The 19,697-nt window shown below is 44.3% G+C and overlaps 1 protein-coding gene across 3 annotated transcripts in view; it reads right to left on the bottom strand.

Annotated features, from left to right (window-relative positions):
* Positions 1–19,697, bottom strand: part of DDX31 (DEAD-box helicase 31) — a 50,078-nt gene that overhangs the window by 2,015 nt on the left and 28,366 nt on the right. For 2 of the 3 annotated variants that reach the window (XM_064468903.1, XM_064468902.1), the window contains exons 18-19: positions 14,459–14,570; positions 8,982–9,162 (exon numbers count right to left, since the gene is read on the bottom strand). In XM_064468903.1, the coding sequence (XP_064324973.1) occupies positions 8,982–9,162; positions 14,459–14,570 (293 nt within the window). Of the gene's footprint in view, positions 1–8,981; positions 9,163–14,458; positions 14,571–19,697 lie in introns of those variants that run through there. The other variant, XM_064468904.1, reaches the window with a different exon arrangement.

The following is a 19,697-nucleotide window of genomic DNA, read 5'->3' as shown; positions in this document are numbered from 1 at the left end:
TGTGGGTGCCTGCACGGTGCCAGGCCGGGTGTGCCCTCATCCAGCCCAGCTCTGCTGCAGAAACTTGGTAGGGCAGCTGTATCCCCTGCTCAGTCCCCTCCATCACTTGATAAAGTTTCTATCTGACACTTTCATTATGTCTCCAAGCATTTACTACAGTATTTCAAGGGTTACCAAGCAACAGATCAGTTTACTTAACAACAGGGAACTATCTGCTGCAAAAGGACAAGTAATCCACCAGTAGCTGCCGGGCTGAGTTTCAGCTCAGCAGGGAGGTTGTCCAACACTTTATTATCAATCAGATGAAATCATTGCCCAATTAGTAAATCAATACACCCTGCTGTGGTGATCAGCTGTACAGAGAAAAGCAAGGATGCAGGGAAAAGGGAGGTTTCTCCCTCTAACCAGGGCCACAAAAATCAATGGAGCTGTGCTGTGGAACCTGTGCTGATCACTGAGAGAAGAAAAGCAGCTGTCAAGGCCCTGTTTAACCATGAGATGGAAGAGCCGCAGGCAACAGCAACAGTCTGCAGTGACAGCACACCAGAAGTGCACCAGGTCAGGATCCCTGGCTGGATTCGGATTCCTGTTGTGAACCTGTAAATACCCCTTTCTGCTCAACTGGTGAAAGCCTCTGGGGCTCTGCCAGGGCAGTCAAGATAACATCGGCAAGGAAAGGCGCCCTGTGGTTATGAGACAAAGCCCAGGAGAACAGAGCGAGACCTTGCCACTTGCCCTCTGAGCATCCTTGGGCAAGGTATTTATTCTCTTTGGCTTTCCTGTCCATGCTCCCACCTCGTAACCCGGGATGACTGCATTTTCCCTGTTGCCGAAGGCTGGCGTGATGTTAAATTAAGAGCTGCGTGGTGATGCTGGATACCGTGGCAAAAAGCTTCACAGAAAAGGCTGCAACTGTAAGATGCATTTGCAACACAGACAGAACCCATGTTCCCCTCACTGGATAAACACATGGACTGTCAGCATCTCTTTCTGTGATCTCATGCCTAGATATCACGCTTTATTGAGGCCTAATGAGGGCACATCGTGTCAATAACGGGCAGAGAAATCCGCAGCCCTTTAAATCCCTCCCTCCAAACACAACAGTCAGTCTTTAGGTGGGGAACTACTAAACAGTGCAGCTAAGGGGAATTTGCAGGGGAAAAAAGGTTCACTAATGACTGACTCATCCCAATGTGCTACAGCGCCAAGATTTCAGCAGGGCTTAAAGGAGAAAGGAATGTTCAAATGGATGAGAAAATATCTACTTTTATTAGCTGGGGGAAAATGAGACAGGAATAGAGAAGTCATAACTCAGAAAATGAAACAGCCCCAACACGCGAGTTAGGAAGAACCTGTCCCTGAACACAAGCTATTTGACTTCTCTGTGTTACTGTCCAGCACGCTGGGTGTTGAGTGCTGTGACATATTGGATGCCAGGCAGAAGCACCACTGGACTACTACTCTTTCATGCTAGATATGGGGTATCACGACTCCCATAAAAGACAGATGGGAATTGGTAAGTAGTCAGAGGAGCCAGCAGAGATGAGTTAGCACCACCTCCTAACTTCAAGTGGGCAACACATCATCCCTTCATTTGCAAGGCTTAACCCTAGACCCTACTACTGCTTTGGGCTTTATGTTCCAGGTATAGGGCAAAACCCATATCACCCAAGATCTATCTAATCACCTCGTTATCAAGGGGAGAGAAAGATGCTGTCTTTGCACACTGAGAAAGGGAAGGCAGAGAGCCTAGTAATTCTTGGCACGGTCTGAGAAAGCTCCCCTCCTCCTCACGCAGACAGAGGAAGGAATAAACGACCCAGGTTTACAGCTGCCTGTGCACATCTGTAATTAAGTTGCAACATCACAAAAGCTGGTACCAAGAGCCTCAGCAGAGAGGCAATAAGGAAAGAGGGGAACTGTCCCCAGATTACTTTGTTACATCCTGGAAGGCTGGGAAAGACCAGGCCAGAGACAAACTTTTAAAGATGAAAAAAGCTCTGTCCTCCTCCAAAAAACTGGAATGATTTTATTCACTCTTTAAACATGAGAAACTTGTGAGTCTTGCTGAATGATGCAAAGGCAGGAGAGGAACATCTGGAATAAACAAGAGAGAAAGTATCCAGCGAAGGCAAGTGAATAAAATCCTTCTTTCCTCTGCTTCTGTTTCCTTCTACCTCCACCTGCAGAGCTTCTCCCAGTATGCTGCTCCCCCTCCCCACCCCGCTCAGACGCCATGGTGGTCCACGGGGGTGCGGGTCCTGCCCAACTCTCCCACCTCAGAGGAAATCCGAATGATTTGGACCAGTTTCCTTTCCTGGCCCCTTGACTCTCAACTCTTTGCTTTGCTCAAGACTACCAGAAAAAATTAATGGGAAATCTTTTCACATAATGAAAAAACCCCTCTAGCCCACAGGTGAATGCAGCATAGGTGACTAGCCTGAAATCATCTCTGCTGTTTCCAGCCCTGCCTTCTGCTCTGCCACACGATACTAACTCACCACAGGAGTCCCACCTAGCTTACACGTAATGCACCTTCAACACACTCAGTGTGTGACCTCCACACACCTTGGGTGATCGGTGGCTTTGCGAGCTCTGAAGACACCATCCACTGAATTCCACAATCACTAGCGACAAGATGGTAGAGTAACAGAGGCTATACCACGGCAAAAAAACCCCAAGACGAGTATGCTGAACTAAGCTTTGAGGGTGTCCAACACAGCTGAGATCGTGGGACAGCTCCAAGGCACAAGTGAAGAGGAAGAAAAGCATACACAAACTGTTCAGTTTCTGTATAACATCCCATTCATCTCCCAAACATTACTGATAAGATTGTAAGAGTGATCAAGTCTCACCAGCTGATTTCATCAGACTGAATTTGTTGGAATAAACAAATCATGATCCTGGATGCGGAGACTCTCAAACATTCAGGTGTGAAAGGACCAAGCGACAACAGTAAGAAAAGGAATGAGTATCTGACACCAGTTTTCATTCTTATTTCAAAATTCTAATATGTGTGTTTCATTGACACATCTGCTTCATTAGAGAGCTGAATCACAAGCTGATCTCCAAGCCAAAACCTCCTACGTGCCAGAGCAGTGGTACACATACATGCATGGTTTCTTGGATATCATTTGATGGCTCAGAAGATGTCTCTGCTGGTCTTTTTACCTAACTGGTGAGCAGGCTTGTTCTTAGAGATGTCTCCTTCAACTTGGTTGGCATTGCTGTCTGTTCCTTTGTCTTGAGCTGTGTGAAACCCTGGTGCATTGCAGTGCAGCAAGTGTAGTGACCTTTAGCCAACTCGCAGCATCTGCAGCAACCAAAGGCTCCCAAATCACTCCAGCTGAGGAAGAAAGTATAAAGTTCTGACGCACAGTCCCAGAACTCATGGTGTGTCTTTGGAGGAGACAGGAGTAGGCTGTTTCATTTATCAGAAAACATTTCAACATGGATTGCACTATCAATCTGCCTGACAGCATCTCCAACAGCTCTTTGAAACTGTGCCAGTAGCAGAGCTGGGTTACCTCTGGGCCAAGGCTGCTGCAACACCTGCTTTTTCTACTTACAGTGTTGGATGAACCATCTGCAGCCAACGCAACCCTATTTGGGTTGGTTTTTCTGTTGTTGTTTTTTTTTTTTACAGAGTTGGGGGCAAGAAATTCATCAGCAATCCTACACCGCTCTCGACAAGTCAACAGATGGCCCAGGTACTCTGTTATCAGCTGATGCAAACGCTAGCTTGAGAAGACCAAGGAAAATTATTACCCAGACTGAGCATCAAGCGCTGTTCCAGAACAGTCAGAGAAGAGCAGTCTTCATGCTGAGATGTGCTAAACAGTAAACCCACCTTACCCCTACTGAAGTCAACTGTATTTCTGCTACACAGAAAGAGACAAAACCCTACAGTTTCACTTTCACCACCATCCCTTGGTCTTTACCCTATGGAGAAAGGATAAAAGCACCACTGGGAGGCTGGGAACCTCCAAGGATTCTTGCTTCTGTCAGGCTCTTTCCCACCCTAAAGGGCATAATATATTTCAATTAGAGAACTGACAATTTTTTGGTGTGTACCAGACAGCACGGAGGGTTTTCCAGCTCCATGTGCAAGCCCTATTAGCTCGCTCAAAGATGGAGCAAAGGCTCTGTGCTGTGGCTGTGGTGGAGCAGGACAGTAATAAAGGGCATTGCTGCATGCCGATAACAATCAGATGGATTTTACAATTATGAAACTTTAATTTCCTAACAGAACTTTTTTATAACATCATGATGTGGTAAGCAGGACTCATCTGGGTCCCTGAACTGCCTTAATGAAGAGTGATGGTGATGTTTCCTTTCACAGCAGCCATGCCTCTCACTCTAATTTTTGCATCCATTTGCACTCCAGTCCATGAATACATGCTCTTATCTGAGATCCAGTCTGGCTTTCTACAGCACACTGCCCAAACTAAGTGAAATTCCCAGTGAGTAGAACTCCAAACCTGAATTTAGACTAATATTAGGAAAGCTGTAAACGACATGTAAAAACTGGCAGGCAAACTGCTTCTAATGATTAGACAATTGCTGTGCAGGGAGACCCAGCTGCAGCCTTGATTCACAAGCCCTGTCAATAGAAGCATTAGTCTTTCCAAAATTGTCAATGCCAAGATATTCAAAAGTGGAATCAAGGATACGACGTAGGAAAGAAGGTAAAAGGCTACTACCTTTCACCCAAAGGAGACTGCTGCCCTAGCCATACAAAGGAGGCCACACAGGGTTACAGGTGTATTTCCCAGCAGGGGTCTAATTCCACCTGACCACTACACGCTGAAGAATGAATTAGCACAACAATCTTGCAGCCAAAACCTTAAGGGCACAATGACATCCATATTTAGAGCAATGGCAGTGTAAGAATGGTGTAAATCAATCCCCTCAAAAAGAAGCATCCTGGACACCTTTTCTTGATCCCATTTTAGTTAAGGGTTGGACTTAAACTTCAAACCATGAGGGGATTTTCACCTTAATTTTTATACTCCCTTTTTGCACATGCTGTAGCAACTATGAATATACTTGATACTCTTACTAAATGAAACCTTTCTGAGCATTTCTGGCATCAGAGATATCCCGTAGCAATGAGTTCCACAGAATCTCTCGAACTCACAAGATTTATCTCTTTCTTTGTAATGCCATGAATTCACAAACAAGGCAAATTAAGTTGCAACTCCTCATTACAGTAAAACCCTTCAGGGACATACACCAGTCTGCCAGAGTTCAAAAGGAGGAAACACACCATCAGTCGCCACAGAGTCCCATAAAACCCCACTGATGCAAAATGCAAAAGATTGAGTAGCACAGGGATGCTCTGTGGAATGGCAATAGGTCTTTGGCATCTGCATTGTGAAAGAGTCAAAAGACATGTCTATCTGGCATGTCAGCTACTTCCTGTGCATGCTGCTCCTCTGCAGTGAACGAAAGACACTTAATCCCTCAATGGAAGTGGGATCAGCTTCCTTGCATCCACCCTTCAGTAAAAGCATGAGCCCAGGCACTTACTAAACTGATGTACTGTAACTTAATATACAGTATCTGGTTTATGTGCTCATCTCTTACCTAAATACACTATTTCAACTTTACAAAAAAAAAAAAAAAATCACAAGCAATTATTTTTCCACCTTCAGATCAGGTTTTGTAAGAACCACTACAGCTAAGGGGACAGTTGGTTTGCACAAAGAGATTTAAAAAAATACATGAAAGTTTTACATGTGCATTCAGAAGGAGAGGGCTGCTTCCACATTTCAGCACTGAACCATCACACACCTGGCTGCTCTGTCTTCCCGGCTCACCTTCCCCAAGCAGGCTCTCTAAGGAGGTGCTAAGCACAAAAGGAGACTTCAAAAGAAATGAAGAGTTTTCTTTGTCCTCTTAAGGAAACACTTAATGATTACCTTTACCCCACTTTCAACCTGGACTGCCTGTTCTTTATTCTCTGGGCAGGTGCTGAGAGATGAGGCTTTAGTGTGCAGACTGATTAAAAACAAGTATCAGATGTTTGGAGACAATGTGTAATACGACAACCAACACTCATGGTATCACATGAGAAATATAATTAAAAAGATTGCTCCGTGACTATGCTGTTATAATTTCAAGCCTTGCATTTTACAATTAAAAACCATTTGTTTTCTAAATGGCAGGCTAAATTCTGCTTTCTGCTTTGTCAGTATGAAATCAAAAGCAATTCTCTGGAAGTTAACAGCACTATCTTAAATTTATGCTAGTGGAGACTGAATTTGAATCTACATTCACTTTCTCTAAACTATCCTATAAATACTAATGTATCTTAACTCTTTGTTTTTTTCTAAGCAAACACAGAGAAAGTTGATTAGAAAGAAGTCTCACAGGCAAGAACAATTGTTGCACGTCACAGCTTTGGCTATTTCTGCAGGGTCTTAACTTTCCAGATGCTCCCGGATTTGAAATCTGGAGCTTGAGCCGTGACGAACCTGTGCAAAATCTGCCCACTTTCCCTGAGCTGCAATTATATGATCCACGTGCAAATGAGCCTTCAAATCACTCTCAGGCCATTTGTTCTAACACCTCCACAGCCCCCAACCCCACACATCCTGTGCATAAACTACCTACTGTATCTTGAGCTTGCCTGACTATAATAGGATGAAGATTTGGGGAGGAGGAACGTCATCTAAAAGAGGTTCGTAACAAGGGAAAAAGTGGCTCTAACAGAGTAGCAACATCACAGGAACAGAGAGAGGCATTGTTGCAGGCCAAGTAATCCTGTGACACGCTACTGTCAGTCATAGCTTGACACCCTGCTGGGCCAGCAAGACATCAAAGCCCACCCCATACCATCTTACATGCTCTTTATCAGCTAATCAGGCTATTCTTCCTGAAATAAAGCTCCATTAAATCCCCTGCTCACAGGGGCTTTCCCATCCTGTTGCCCATCTGCTGGTGAGGGTCAGCTGAAGCAGGAGGCAGATCAGTGGCCTGTCCCTGGTGGCTTCTCAAAGCAGGACAATGCGGTCTCCAACTTTTTATTTTAAAATCCCTTTCCCTTGCCTTTTTTTTTTTGTTTTGTTTTCCAAGATATGTACATGTGCAAGAGATGTCACCAGCCCAGGAACAATTATGTGGATTAGTGCTTTAATCGCACGGCTAACGTTTGCTAATGGAGTTTGCAGCAACAATTACATGGAAAGAGTCACAACTGATACTGATGAAAGAAAAAGGGTTTTCCTCCTTTGAATTATTGTAGTGATTTTACTGGCAAGCCAGAGGTTTGTATCCTGCCATTGTGCTCAAAAGAGAGGATTATCTATCCTGTGGAACCAACTCAAAGTGGCTAGGATCGGACGTACTGAGCACCTTCAGGTCCATTTCAAGCAGAGGAGTCAGGGCTCTGCTCCTCCAGAAGCATCAGGGAGCCTCAAATTCCTTACACAGGAAAGGAGTATCCAGGAACAGCCCTGTCCACGCACCAAAGGGGACAGAGCTCTAACTCTAGGCTGGCTACAGACTCTTCCTGGGAGAGATACTACATGATTTTGCAGAAATGTTTTTGCCAGAACTACTTAAATCTACAGGCAGCAGAGCACAAGTTTGTAGAAGGATCATTTCTACCAACAGAACTGCCTTTGATTTGGGCTTTACTTATATAACTACAGTCAATCATATAATTAACAACTAAAAGAATACCGCAGTCCTCCCCTTCAGGTACTAAGCTAGTGTCTTCTTAGGGAGAAGAATCAGTAGTCCAAGCTGCAGCTGACCATTCTGAGAAGACGGACACAATTTGTCACATGGCAAATCTGACAGCCAGGAAGCTGCTGGTGGACCTGCTGTAGAAAGCCTACAAAGGACTGCCTGTCTAGTGTAGAAAAGGTAGTAAAAAAGGCCAGAGGAGCCCACACAAGCTCTTTAAAGACAGTAAGACAAATACTTCGCTCCTGATGCAGTGGTATTTCTCAAGGCCAGTAAGGAAAAGACTATCTTGTGAGATAAATCAGCACTCATACAGCCTTGCTCATAACACGCACGACAGTCAACATCAAATCTGAGAAGTGAAAAATATTAATTTCTCTGCTATTTCCTTTTATCATGTTTTTATCATCCCATGCCCTACACCAACAGCAAGTACTTATGAGCACAGCTGTATCTGTGAGAGCCCTTCCCTAGACAGGGATGAGGACAAATAGTTGCTACTGCAGTTGACTCTGAGCCAGGAATCACAGCCCTCTGTAAGACCATGCAACTGGAAGTGGGGATGTGAACGGAAAAATCTGGCAGTTTCTACGGTGGAGCTTGGCCATGACAACAGGACTGCTGCTGGAGCTCTAGCAACCAAGACCTGTGCAAGAAAGAACCACCCCAGTGTATGGGAAGTCTTGTGTGTCGCTCTAGAACACTGCCTGTACCCTTCCTCATCCTTCAGCATAGCTTCAGTGAAGTATAAATTAGGCTGTTTCTGCTCAAAAGACTCAGAGAAGATGGTGTTCTTGAAGTGCTCAGAAAATGGAAAAGCTGCAGCAAAACTCAGGCTAGTCTATATAGGTGCGTCTCCATGCTTAGCAGCTTCCTTAAAAGAAGAGCATCTTTATCAGAAGTCAAACTAGAAAGTGAGCTGCTTGGGTTGGTTTGTTGTTGGTTTTTGTTTTTTTTAAAAACTGAATTCCCACTCAAATGTTCGACCAAGTTGGTTTAACAAAGGTAATTTTTAGGCTCTCTAAAGGCATTAGAAAAAGGGTAACACAACAACAGCTTAGAGAGCAATGCAACTGAAGCCAATGGCTGAACATGATTTAGCCTGTCAGGAACAATCACACGTGACCGGCCCATGGCAGGGGGGTTGGACTAGATGATCTTTGAAGGTCGCTTCCAACCCAAACCATTTTATGATTCCTGGAGCAAGCACAACAACCATGAGGAGCAAAGCACACCACAGCCTGTCACACAGTGTTCTTCAGCTCAGGAGCATCAAGTTGGCCTACCTTTTTTGTCTTGGTTTGGTTTTCTTCTTTGAGCCTGCAGTTGGAAGAGCAGTCAGGTTCTGGGGGGCATCTCTCAGGCCAAAGCTCTTGGCCACATGACCCAGGTGGAGAGATTTGATGTGGAAGATGTGCTTCAGGTTCCTGGGATAGGTAGTATAGGCACAAAGGAAAGACTGCAGTGCTGAGGGAGAAGAAAAAAAAAATTAATTCTGTTTGCTACTGCGTTTTTTTCTACATAGGAAGATATAGATATATGCACACACACACTCTTAAAGATTCAGCTGTTCCAGCTGAAAGGACGTTGGGCTTGTCCTTTGCGACACCTTCTGGTCAGCAGCTGGTAGAAAAGGTTGGTATGTTAATAATTGGTGAAGGTTGTATAGTACTAGTACAATCCCAAAAGGAGAAGGTAGGTGGTGGAGAAGCGTTAGGAACTGAAACAAAGCTATGTTAAGTTGCATCAGGTTTGCCTCTTACAAGGATGCCCCTTCTGCCAGAAAGGGTGATGTTTGCAGCGCATCTCACAAGAAGTCATTGACATCAAATGGTAGCAGATAACGGGAGAGAGAGAATAGAGATACAGGGATGAAGAGAGGGAAGCATGGAGATGGCATAGGAAGACTCCTCTGATATTAGAGTCCCAGCAGTCCATGCATTTTTCACCAGTTACTAGCTAGTCCCTTATAAATATCTAAGAGCCAGATGGATTTCCTGACTCATCATTATACTGAGAACAGAGCTCACCTTCTCAAAAGGGAAAAATAATAGAATTGCGTGCGAATTTTCACATCTTTATATTCCTGTAATGCCCTTCCCTCAGGGCTCATTGCTCTAAAGACGATCATCCACTAATATGAACACTACAACTGCTCCCCCACATATCCGGAACATTAACTACACCCAGGCTGTCCTCTCTGCAATGGGGAATAGAGGGACTTTTAGTAAGGAAACTCTACAGCTCAGAAAATGCTTCCCTTCAATCCCCTGCTGCTCGTCTGCTTGCAAAACCTCCTGTGCCCCCCAGCCCTCACTCCAACCACCACCTACATCTTTCTCTGCCTCTCAACCCCTGACAGCAGCAAGCTCTAAACTCTAACCTCTCCTGCCCTTGCCTGTTGAGCCACCGGACCAGCAAGTTTGCCCACAGCTTATGTCTAATCTCTTGGCAGCAGCCGGAGATTGGAGTTTATGAACAGTAATAAAAATGTCATTTTAGCAGATCAGCTCCTGGAAGGACCCAGGGAATCCATCAAAGCTCTGTTTACTGAGTAAAGCGAACTCCTTTTCCCAATCGATGAGAAGAAAAGATTGAGTTCTTTGCACCTTCTTCCCAATTTCACCACGCTACACTTTTAGAGGCATCTGAGCATCAGGAGACCTGTGTTTTCCCAAAAAGAGAATGCTAAATTCCAAATACCCCGTCTCGGTGTCTCATCTGAAGGCCATCCTTCTGAGGACTTACAAGCCAGCTCAAATGCTCTCAAAACCCCTATTCTGCTGCTTTTTTTTCATAAATCACAAACTCACCTGCCATGAGAAGGTGTAACTCTTCAAAAGAAACAATACAAACTTGCTCCTGCTCTGAATTTGGTCCCGTTGGAGCTCATATAGCTGTCTTTCTCACAGCATTTGAAATGGTTGATACTAAAGATCCTGTTATTATGAAGGCTGAGCTCACCTCCCACAGTTGTTCAGATAGGGAAGTCTGCTGGTACTAACTCCCCAGATCAGAGTTAGAGCATCAACGTGTCAAAGGCCCCCTCCTCCCAAAGTCCTGACAGACAACTGCCAGATCGAGTCCTGAGTCAGAGCATGCAAAACCAGGGAGAGCTGCAAGACACTAATCCAAAGCTGAACTAACAGCCCTGCTGTACCAGCAGGTTGAAACCTCAGCTCATGCAACTGTCTTACCTCTGAGGAGCTCAGAGCTGCTAACGTTCACTACAGCACCCATGAGATTTAAATTAAGACCTTTGTGGGTGAGATTCTTCTTCTAAATCTTTACTATCAGGTCTTTAGACCTCTCAGCGTTGCCACAGTCATGTTTTCTGGCTTTTATGTCCAATTATAGCAGCCAGATATTAAAAGCTTTTTTTTTTTTAAAGTTGAAATTCTTTTATAATTTTGTGATGAAAGACATAGAGCTTTATGAAAGCAACTGGTAACGGTGCTGGTCAGGCCATAATTCACATAAAGGTTATCTCATTTTAATGCCACAGAAGCAAACCACCTGAGCTGTTAAGTTTTTGCCGCACCAACATGAGTCTAAGGCAACATATACTGGCCTGCTGGGGGGATTCAGACTTCCACTCGTGTAAGAGAGCGGATTTAGAACTGTGCTTTGCACTTGCGCATCCCCGCTTTCCTAAAGGAAATGTAATTGTGGAAAGTCAAAGGAAACAAACAAAAAAAAGCTACATATGATGGAGGTTAGATAGGTTGGTTTGTTGTTTTTTTTTTAAACAGGGGACAAGAGGGTAACGAGATATGAAAGCGAGACAGGTGACATAACCTGCTCGCCATGCTCGCAGCTAGGTCCCAGCGCTGGCCCCCGAGCGCAGCCTCAGCCGCACAGCTGGATAAACCAGTGGAGGCATTGTGCCAGCGTGCAGAGCATGTGGACACGGGAAGGAAGGATGCACCAAAACCGCCATGGATTCAAGCATTGTGCCACAGCAGTGGGCTGCTGTAACTCTGCTGCCCCTCTCCACACAAGCCTGCTGAGGACAGAAGGGATGATGCAATATGCTCAACTATCGGCTACAAAATGGAGAAACACAGAGGAGAAAAGCAGGGTTTGCTTCCTTATCTTTTCTGTAACCTCAGTGGCATGAAGGAACGAGGCTCCTGAGCTCCAACTGTCCCCACAGCTCCAAAACAGAGCACCTGTCACCACACGACCCTTTGGACGAGAGTCCTCCATTTCCCAAAAGGGACTCCACACTTCAGGAGATCCGTCCTTCAGGTAGCAGGGCCCGGCCGTACCCCTCCTCACCGTTCATCAGTCAATCAAGTTTGAAGGGCAGCACCTTCACTGAACCATTTGATTTGAGTTTGGAAAACACGGGACTGAGAGGCAGAAGGGGTGAGCGGGCAGGGAGCCACTCGCCTTTTGAAAGTGGGCTGCAGTCAAAACACTGCTTATTAACATTGACTAGGTCAGAAAATGGTGAAAAAGAGAAAAAGAGAAACAAATGCATCTCTGGCACAGTTTCCAATTGATTGTCTGCCATGAAAGCAAAAGCCAGCTGCCATGTTAATTATTCATGACGCCTGGCGCAGAGGGGAGGAAGAGGGGGCTTATGGAAGCCACTCAGCAGTGGAAAATTTGCATATGTAGATAGCAGAGTAGGAAAAAGAGGTGGAGTGCTCCCGTACAAGATAAACGGGATGCACAACATTTCAGCGTTTCCTGATATATTTTCTGCACTTCTTGTCCATGGCTAAAAAGGTTATTAGTGCTGAGGTCAGCAACAAGTGTGTGCGTGGGGGGTTGTGCACAGCGACATATGCTGTACGGAGAGAAACCACAGCGGTTTCCTCAGTGTGACCAGAGCCATTCAGTTGTTCTCCCCGTCATAGTCATTTCAGGTTAGAAGTTCACATGGGGTATAAGGAATCCCAGGGGAGCAACAAGAAGCTCATCCATGCGGAATCAAGGATTCGATCATATTCGATCATGTGCTTTGAGACTGTGGACTTAAAAGTGCAGCTATAAAAGTAATTACCCCAGTCAAGTAGCACAACACACCTGAACACAGGTGCAAGCAAGTCGCTTGTGTAGCAAGGCTCTAACACTTTCACTGTAGGAGAAAGGTATTTTGAAACCCTGCAAAAAAAAAAAAAACCAAACCAACAGCACTGCAACTGTCTGAAGGGGGTGAGAATCAGTACAGTGATGTGCAGTGGCGGGGAGTAGAGCAAAGCGCGAAACGGTAGGATTTCAAATACCTTGCCCGTCAACGCAGCCATGCATCATTAAAAGCATGCAGAATAATTTGGATTAAGCAGGTAGTTACACTACAAGCTCTAGTCATTCTGCTGTGTCATCACCTAACAAGTCAGTACAACATTCAGCAAAAACCAGCATCTTTGACCTCTTGGACAATCACTTCTCATGATTCCAAATTATTTTAATACCAAACTTAACTTCTATCTTGGGAACAGCTTTCCTGTATCTGGTTTCTATGATGACATCGTACAGCTCAAAGGCCGATGTCCCCATTTGGTTTTGCACCCCTTAGTATGCGATTTACATAGTTTAGTACATCTAGTACACTTGTACCACACTGGTACGCACACACGTGCAGCAGGTATCTATACTGGTGAACAGAAGTGATGCAGACCACTAAAATTCATCTCCTCAGGACCCCTCTTATCCAAACCTGTCTGGAAATGCTGCACAACTGAAATCAACAGGACTTCTACGCAAGCTTAGAGAGCAGGATTTGACTCAGATCAAAGTGACAAACGAGCTGAAAAAGAAAACGATCAGGAAGGGACAGATGTGGGAAGAAGAGACTCATAAAAAGGGGAAAGGGTCTGGTCCTAATATTGTGAGCAAGAGTGGTTTGGTCTCTTGCGTAGAGAGTTCGCATTTTGTGGACTTGTCTCAATATTTAAAAATCAAATTCCAAGTAATTGTCAAGGACCTTTGGGGCCTGACTTCCCGCACTCCCTGTGCAACAGCTGTTCAGTTTTCAGGTGCACCCGCATCAGCCTTACTGGGCAACAGAACGGTACATAGAAGTGGGGTGCCTACATTGCACCACCTTTTTGGCTCCTCTCAGGAGACTGCTTAGTGTTTATTTTCGTACCACATCCCTGACAAGTTTTTAATCTTTCCCCTTCCTCTGGATTTTCCAAACTGAGAAGCAGAAGGGAAGTTTCTTGTGCTGCTCAGCAGCAAGTGCTGTGCACCTTGATCAAATCCCAGATTTGCACCTAGCTACAACTATTAAATTGTTATTAAATCCATCCCAGTTTTTCTTCTCCTGCCTTTCTGAGTAGTTGCCCCCTCTCTCATTTTTTTCCCATTCCACACAACAACCTCCACTAAGATCCTTGCCTGTTAAGAGATGCTCCTAAGGCATCCTGTCTTACAGGCTTCAAATTCATCCCTGGTGTAAACTGAAGGCATCTAATGGGTATCGCACCAGGATGTGGTTAAGCAGGTCACCCATGACCTTCCCAGGATAACACACATAATCTATTCGTTCATGCGATTGGGTCAGAGCCCTCGGATGTGAATCCTATCGAAAGCCAAGTTTAAACCTCATTTGCACGTAATAAGGGAATGCAAGAAATTAACGTTTAATATCATCACAAAGCCTTCTGGGCCCATCTCAACCCCCTACAGAGCCCAATGGCCCCAAAATGTTTCTTCTGGGCCTTTTCCCTGAAGCTCTCCCCCAGAAGAAAAACCTTGGCAGCTTATATGAGCCCTTCTGGAATAAACTGAAAAGAAACACACTGACCTTTCTTTGCCCACCGCACAGTCCCCTCGCTGGAGTGAACGTAATTTTCAAATTTTGTCTGCAAGACAGTGGCCCGCTCCCGGACTTCCTGAGGGTCTGTGCCACAGGATTTCTACAAGGGCGGTGGGAGGATTAGAGGAAAGAGAGAATTTGAGTCAGGAATAATGAAGCAGTTTACAATAGATTTAATAACAGTAAAATCACACAGTAACCACCCAGGGGCCAACAAAGGTAATCCTCTCAATATTACTAGAGAAAAAAAATTATAGATAAAGATGTTAAAGTCAAAGCAGCCAGTGAGCGCTGTGTGGTGAGGAGAGCAAATCAGTTTTAATTTTGTGTTTTCTAACATCTATCACGTATCTTTTTCCCCTCATTTTTTTTCTTTCTTTTTTTTTTCCTTCCAGATTCAACAGCCCAGATACCACTGCTTGTTTCCATTGGAGTTATTTGGAATAACTCCCCCCAGACTCTACACTAACAGTTTTAGACTGATGTTGCAAGTTTCCCTGTGCAGTTCCCCAAAACACCTGGCCTGTTCTTGGCACCTGCGGGGCAGGAGACCTACGTTCACCCCCAAGCTCCGGAGAATGGACCAAATTCAGTACCTGTGAACAAAGCCAACTAAATGAACTTCTCACTATTGACGCCTACACGAAGTTTTCTCACTGTCAACAAGTCATACTTAGCAGTAACTGCCATCACATGGTTCCTCTAGAATAAGACAAGCCCCTTGGACCAAAGGCACGACAGAAGAAACTTCCTTAGACCAAAAGGGCAATTTTGCACGTGCTCAAGCTTTCCCAGGATCACACTGCAGGATGCAGTTCAGGAAATGGAAAGCAAACATGCCTGGGGGCAAGCTGTTACTGGGAGGAGAAAAGAGGCCATCTCTCTCTAATGTACTGTTGCGGATTAGGCAGAGAAAGGAAATGCGGACAAGAAAACAAGAGAATTTTCGATCTAAAGTTGACAGCAAAGTGCAAAGCCAAGCAACCATGGATGTGAACCTCTCCCAAGAAAGGGCCACTGCTCTCAAAAGCTACTCAGGCAGGAACCAGCATCCAAGTCTGAGTGCCAGATCCAAGGCAGTAACTTGATAGTGGTCAACCCCTCATCTGAACAGGGCTGACTGAAAACAAACATCCAGCTCCCATGACTCTACACTAGGCCTGTGCCAAGGCAACAGTCCTGTCGTTCCTCCCCGGTAGATTTGCATGCTAATGCTGCACAACCCTCCCTCCCCCGCAGCTGTGAGCATCACCTCTGCACTGCTGCCAGTCCAGGGGAACCATATCACACTGACACCGCGAACCTTGGGGATCACGGAAGCCAGGCAATGCTGCTGGCACCCTACGCAAAATGTTTTGCTGACCCCAGATCTACCGCTCTATAGCCAAGAGTAGATCTGCCCAGAGACAGTGCCCAAATACAGTCTAAATCCCCTGCACAGTGCCCTCTTTTGAACTCAAGATGCCACACCTTCCAGTCACCGGGCTACTCTTCAACGAAGCAAACACATGTGGACTAGCAAAAACACATGTGGAGTAGAGTTCCTGCTCACTCACCACCTGGACTCACTGTCCATCTGCATCTCCAGCAAAGACAATGGTGGGCATTTTAAGGCTACGTGAAGAGTCTCCCAGATTTCTGGTCTCTTCTATCCGCCTCCCAGTCCAAGACTCACCACACTGCCCGGTTTTACAGATGCCTTTTAGTTTGACTTCATGTGCGCCTATTAATCAGTTGAGACAGTCTCCAGTTGAGGGGCCTCTATAAAGGTTTAATAAACTACAAGTGGAGCTGCCTCCCCGAAGTGGACACTCATCGCTGTGACTAACAAGTTTCCATTGACGTGAAACATAAAACTTTCTCCCCCCGCCTGCTCCTCCTAGCCCCCATCACTTTTCTTTTGTTAAGCCTCCTGGCAGCACAAAGTGTCACCTTCCCAGCGTTTTTTAATATGAATGTGAAATTAGTGAGGTTTGCCCTTTCCCCTGGCGGACAGAATCCTCTGTTATTAAAAAGTAAAGCACTTTAATAATGAAAACTTTTTCTCTTTTTCCTGTGTTTTAACTGTTTAAAATTAATGAGAAGGGCATAACGGTTGTCAAAGCGATATTGAAAGCCGGGTAGCCAGGACCGAATAAGCACGAAAATCCCTCCAGAGTGTTAAATAAACAGTGCTTCAGCCCCCTCTGAATCCCTCTGTTGGTTATTGTATACATTCTGTAACAGCACTCAGAATAGATCTGAGCACCGGGGAGGCAGAAAGGTTTCAGAATTCCAATAAAGGCCTCAAATTAAAGACAGCCTGGTGCGAATTCCAGGAGAAAATTAAAGAGACCTCAAGCTTAAGTGACAGGTGACTTGCTTCTGTGTCACAACTGTCAGGGGATTTAGTGATAATATGGCAATATATTACAAAGGACTTTTCTTATTCCCCCCTTTAGGTTTCAAAATGAGGCATCTCTTCTTCCTGGTGCTGAGGGGAAAAAAAAAAAAAAAGTAAGACAAAAATGAGGGATAAAAAACTAGGTGCATAATTTCCAAAGTGTGAGGTCAGTCCAAGAGAAATAAATGAAAAAAACCCAAATGGCAGGAAACATAAAATACTTGGAACACAGCTTCTCCCCTCCTCCCATCTCCACCTTGTCTTTTATCCCCTTTAGCCCCTTGAGACAGATCTCATTTTAAAATTGCCCCCTAATGGGCATGAAAAAAAAATATCTGTGATTCCTGCCTTCCAGGGAGGTTCATCTTAAAAAAAAAAATAATCTAAATTTAAACTGACTCAGAGCCAAACTGTGAAAATAAAACCTGCACACCATACGAGCGTCTGGACAGATCAAATAAAACAGTGCTACTGGAAGTGCACTGGAAGCCGTCGTGTACGCTCTACTCACACAAGCAAGCTTTAATCCTGCTCGTATCCTGGTTCGGATGAACAGGACAATTAATTTGAGACCTTACACATTTTCCCAAGACCCAAAAGATAAAAGCCTACCCCAGAGGCTTGCTTGATCTACGCTCCATCTAGATGAAGGTTTCATCTGTTAAGTAAGAAGTATTATTGCCATTATGGAGAAGTAGTGGGATAGAACTTTTTCTACCTTGCGTTTGTAAGAGCCTATTCTGGCAGATCCCTCACCACTAGCATAATGACTGCGATCAATAACAACATCTCCAAGCTAAAAGAAGAAATGGGCCTGGTTACACTGTTACTGAACTGGTTCAAGACATCAGAGGGACTCTCCCAACCGCCAACTACACCAGGAAGAGACATACAGACCTCTTTCGAAAGAAAGAAACTTCTGATTATAAAGACTGCAGCTTTTAGGTTTGAGAGGTTGGGATAAGTCCTGAAAGCCTCTGATTTCATTGAGAGAATATTTTAATGGGAAAAGGGATTGAAACACAAGCAAACTAGACTGAGGTAGAAAAGTTCTTTCTTAAAACAGTTAAAAAAAAAAAAAGCAACTGGAAAAAAAAAACCCAAAAAACCAAACAAGGGAAAAAAGCCAAAAACCCAGGCTGTAACATCTCCTGCTTCCATTATACTTCAAAACAAAATGAGGGATTTTGTTTTAATAACAACTTTTTACTAACCTCCACACACCTCTAGAACTCATCAAGTCCCCCTGCCCCCCTCCATAAAAGCTGAAAGATCAAATTTATTCTCTTTGTAGGCAGGTGAACATTCACACACCCAGACATAGCCACATATATATTTTATACACCTAAATATAAAATATACATTTTACAGGCTCTTCGGCTTGCTCCCTGGCTGCACACAGAAGCCCCAAAAAATACTCGTTCCAACGTGGTACTTATAATGGACTTCAGTTGAGGCAACGAGAACTGAAGAGCATTATAATGAGGTTCCTGTGTGCACGACTATAATATATACATGACTCAATGCATGGAGAGCTGATGAGCAAAACTAATGCTCTCTCGAATGGCAACATCACAGATGGATCAGGTTCAGCTCCTCATAACAAGTCCTCGATCACTCTCTACCCTATGCAATGTCCCGTTGCATTCCCAGCTTATTGTACCATCTTTACAGCAAATTTACAGAATTTAATAGATTAACCCCCCGGAAAACTTGGAAGCATGTCCCTGCAGCTTCTGAGCATGCATTGCAGACCACTTATAGAGCCTCTGATGGAAATAAAGTACAAAGCTAACAAACAGAATGACTCCTTAACTGCATTTAATATATTTTTCAAGTACTTCCTGAAGAAGACTATTTGATATTGACAGAACTGTAATTTCATCCCCATTAAGTGATATAGGATTTTTTTCCCATAAAGAGAAACCCTCTTTCTCAGTCCCAATCATTTCAGATTGAGTCACATAAAAATAGGTTGTTCTGTATTTATAAGTTCCTGCAGCAGATTCAGACCATCCTACAGCCAGAGTGGATACATCTCAGTCCCAGTGAAGTCAACACCAAAATCCCGTTCACTTTGATGGCAAAGGGAAGAGAGGAATTCAATCCCACCTTTGACTGCATGTGAAAGGAACCAGCTCCTCTGCACATGTGCTCATGTACAGCACCCAGCATGGCAGGGCATGCCCAGGCAGCACTGCTGAGCAAAAAGCAGAGTAATAGCTACTTTCAAATATGGTTTTTGGTTTTTTTAAAGGAAAGGGAGGAAGATGAAAGAGGAGTATTTAGAATATTCTGTGCTTAAATGTGTATTTTACAATTTGAAAGCATGGTGGAAATACCAATGTGATCAGTCCTGGAAGCAAACAGGCTTGTGAGCTTTTTAAAATTGCTGTTCCAAAGGCAAGCAGAAACAGGCACTGAGATATTTAGGTGAGAATTTTCAAAATGGATCAACCATTTTGAACCTCCGCAAGCACTGGGCTCTGACATTTAACAACATTTAACAGCAACTTCTCCTGCCACTTTTCAAAAGCCAAATCATAATTTCCTAGAAAAAACATGTTCTCTTCTTTGCCCACTTTTCATGAGATAACACTTGCCCTCAAGCCCAGAACAGATAATATTCTGTCCCACATCAGCAACAAATTTAAGGTGCAACTTGTGCATATATGTAATTGTCGAAAAACTCCCCAAAGCAAACCCAAAGCTATCCACCTTTAAGCACATTCAGGGGAAAAAGAAACTATTTATACATGGAAAAACTATTTAAAATAATTTCTGCATTAACAAAGCACAACTAAACTTTTACATATTTGTTGAACGAGTTACGAGGTCATATCC

This window comes from Phalacrocorax carbo, chromosome 18 (genome assembly GCF_963921805.1).
Source record: "Phalacrocorax carbo chromosome 18, bPhaCar2.1, whole genome shotgun sequence".
In the NCBI taxonomy this organism is placed as follows: Eukaryota; Metazoa; Chordata; class Aves; order Suliformes; family Phalacrocoracidae; genus Phalacrocorax; species Phalacrocorax carbo.
Note: the sequence above shows the minus strand (reverse complement) of the source record. Positions and strands in the feature narration are given on the sequence as shown.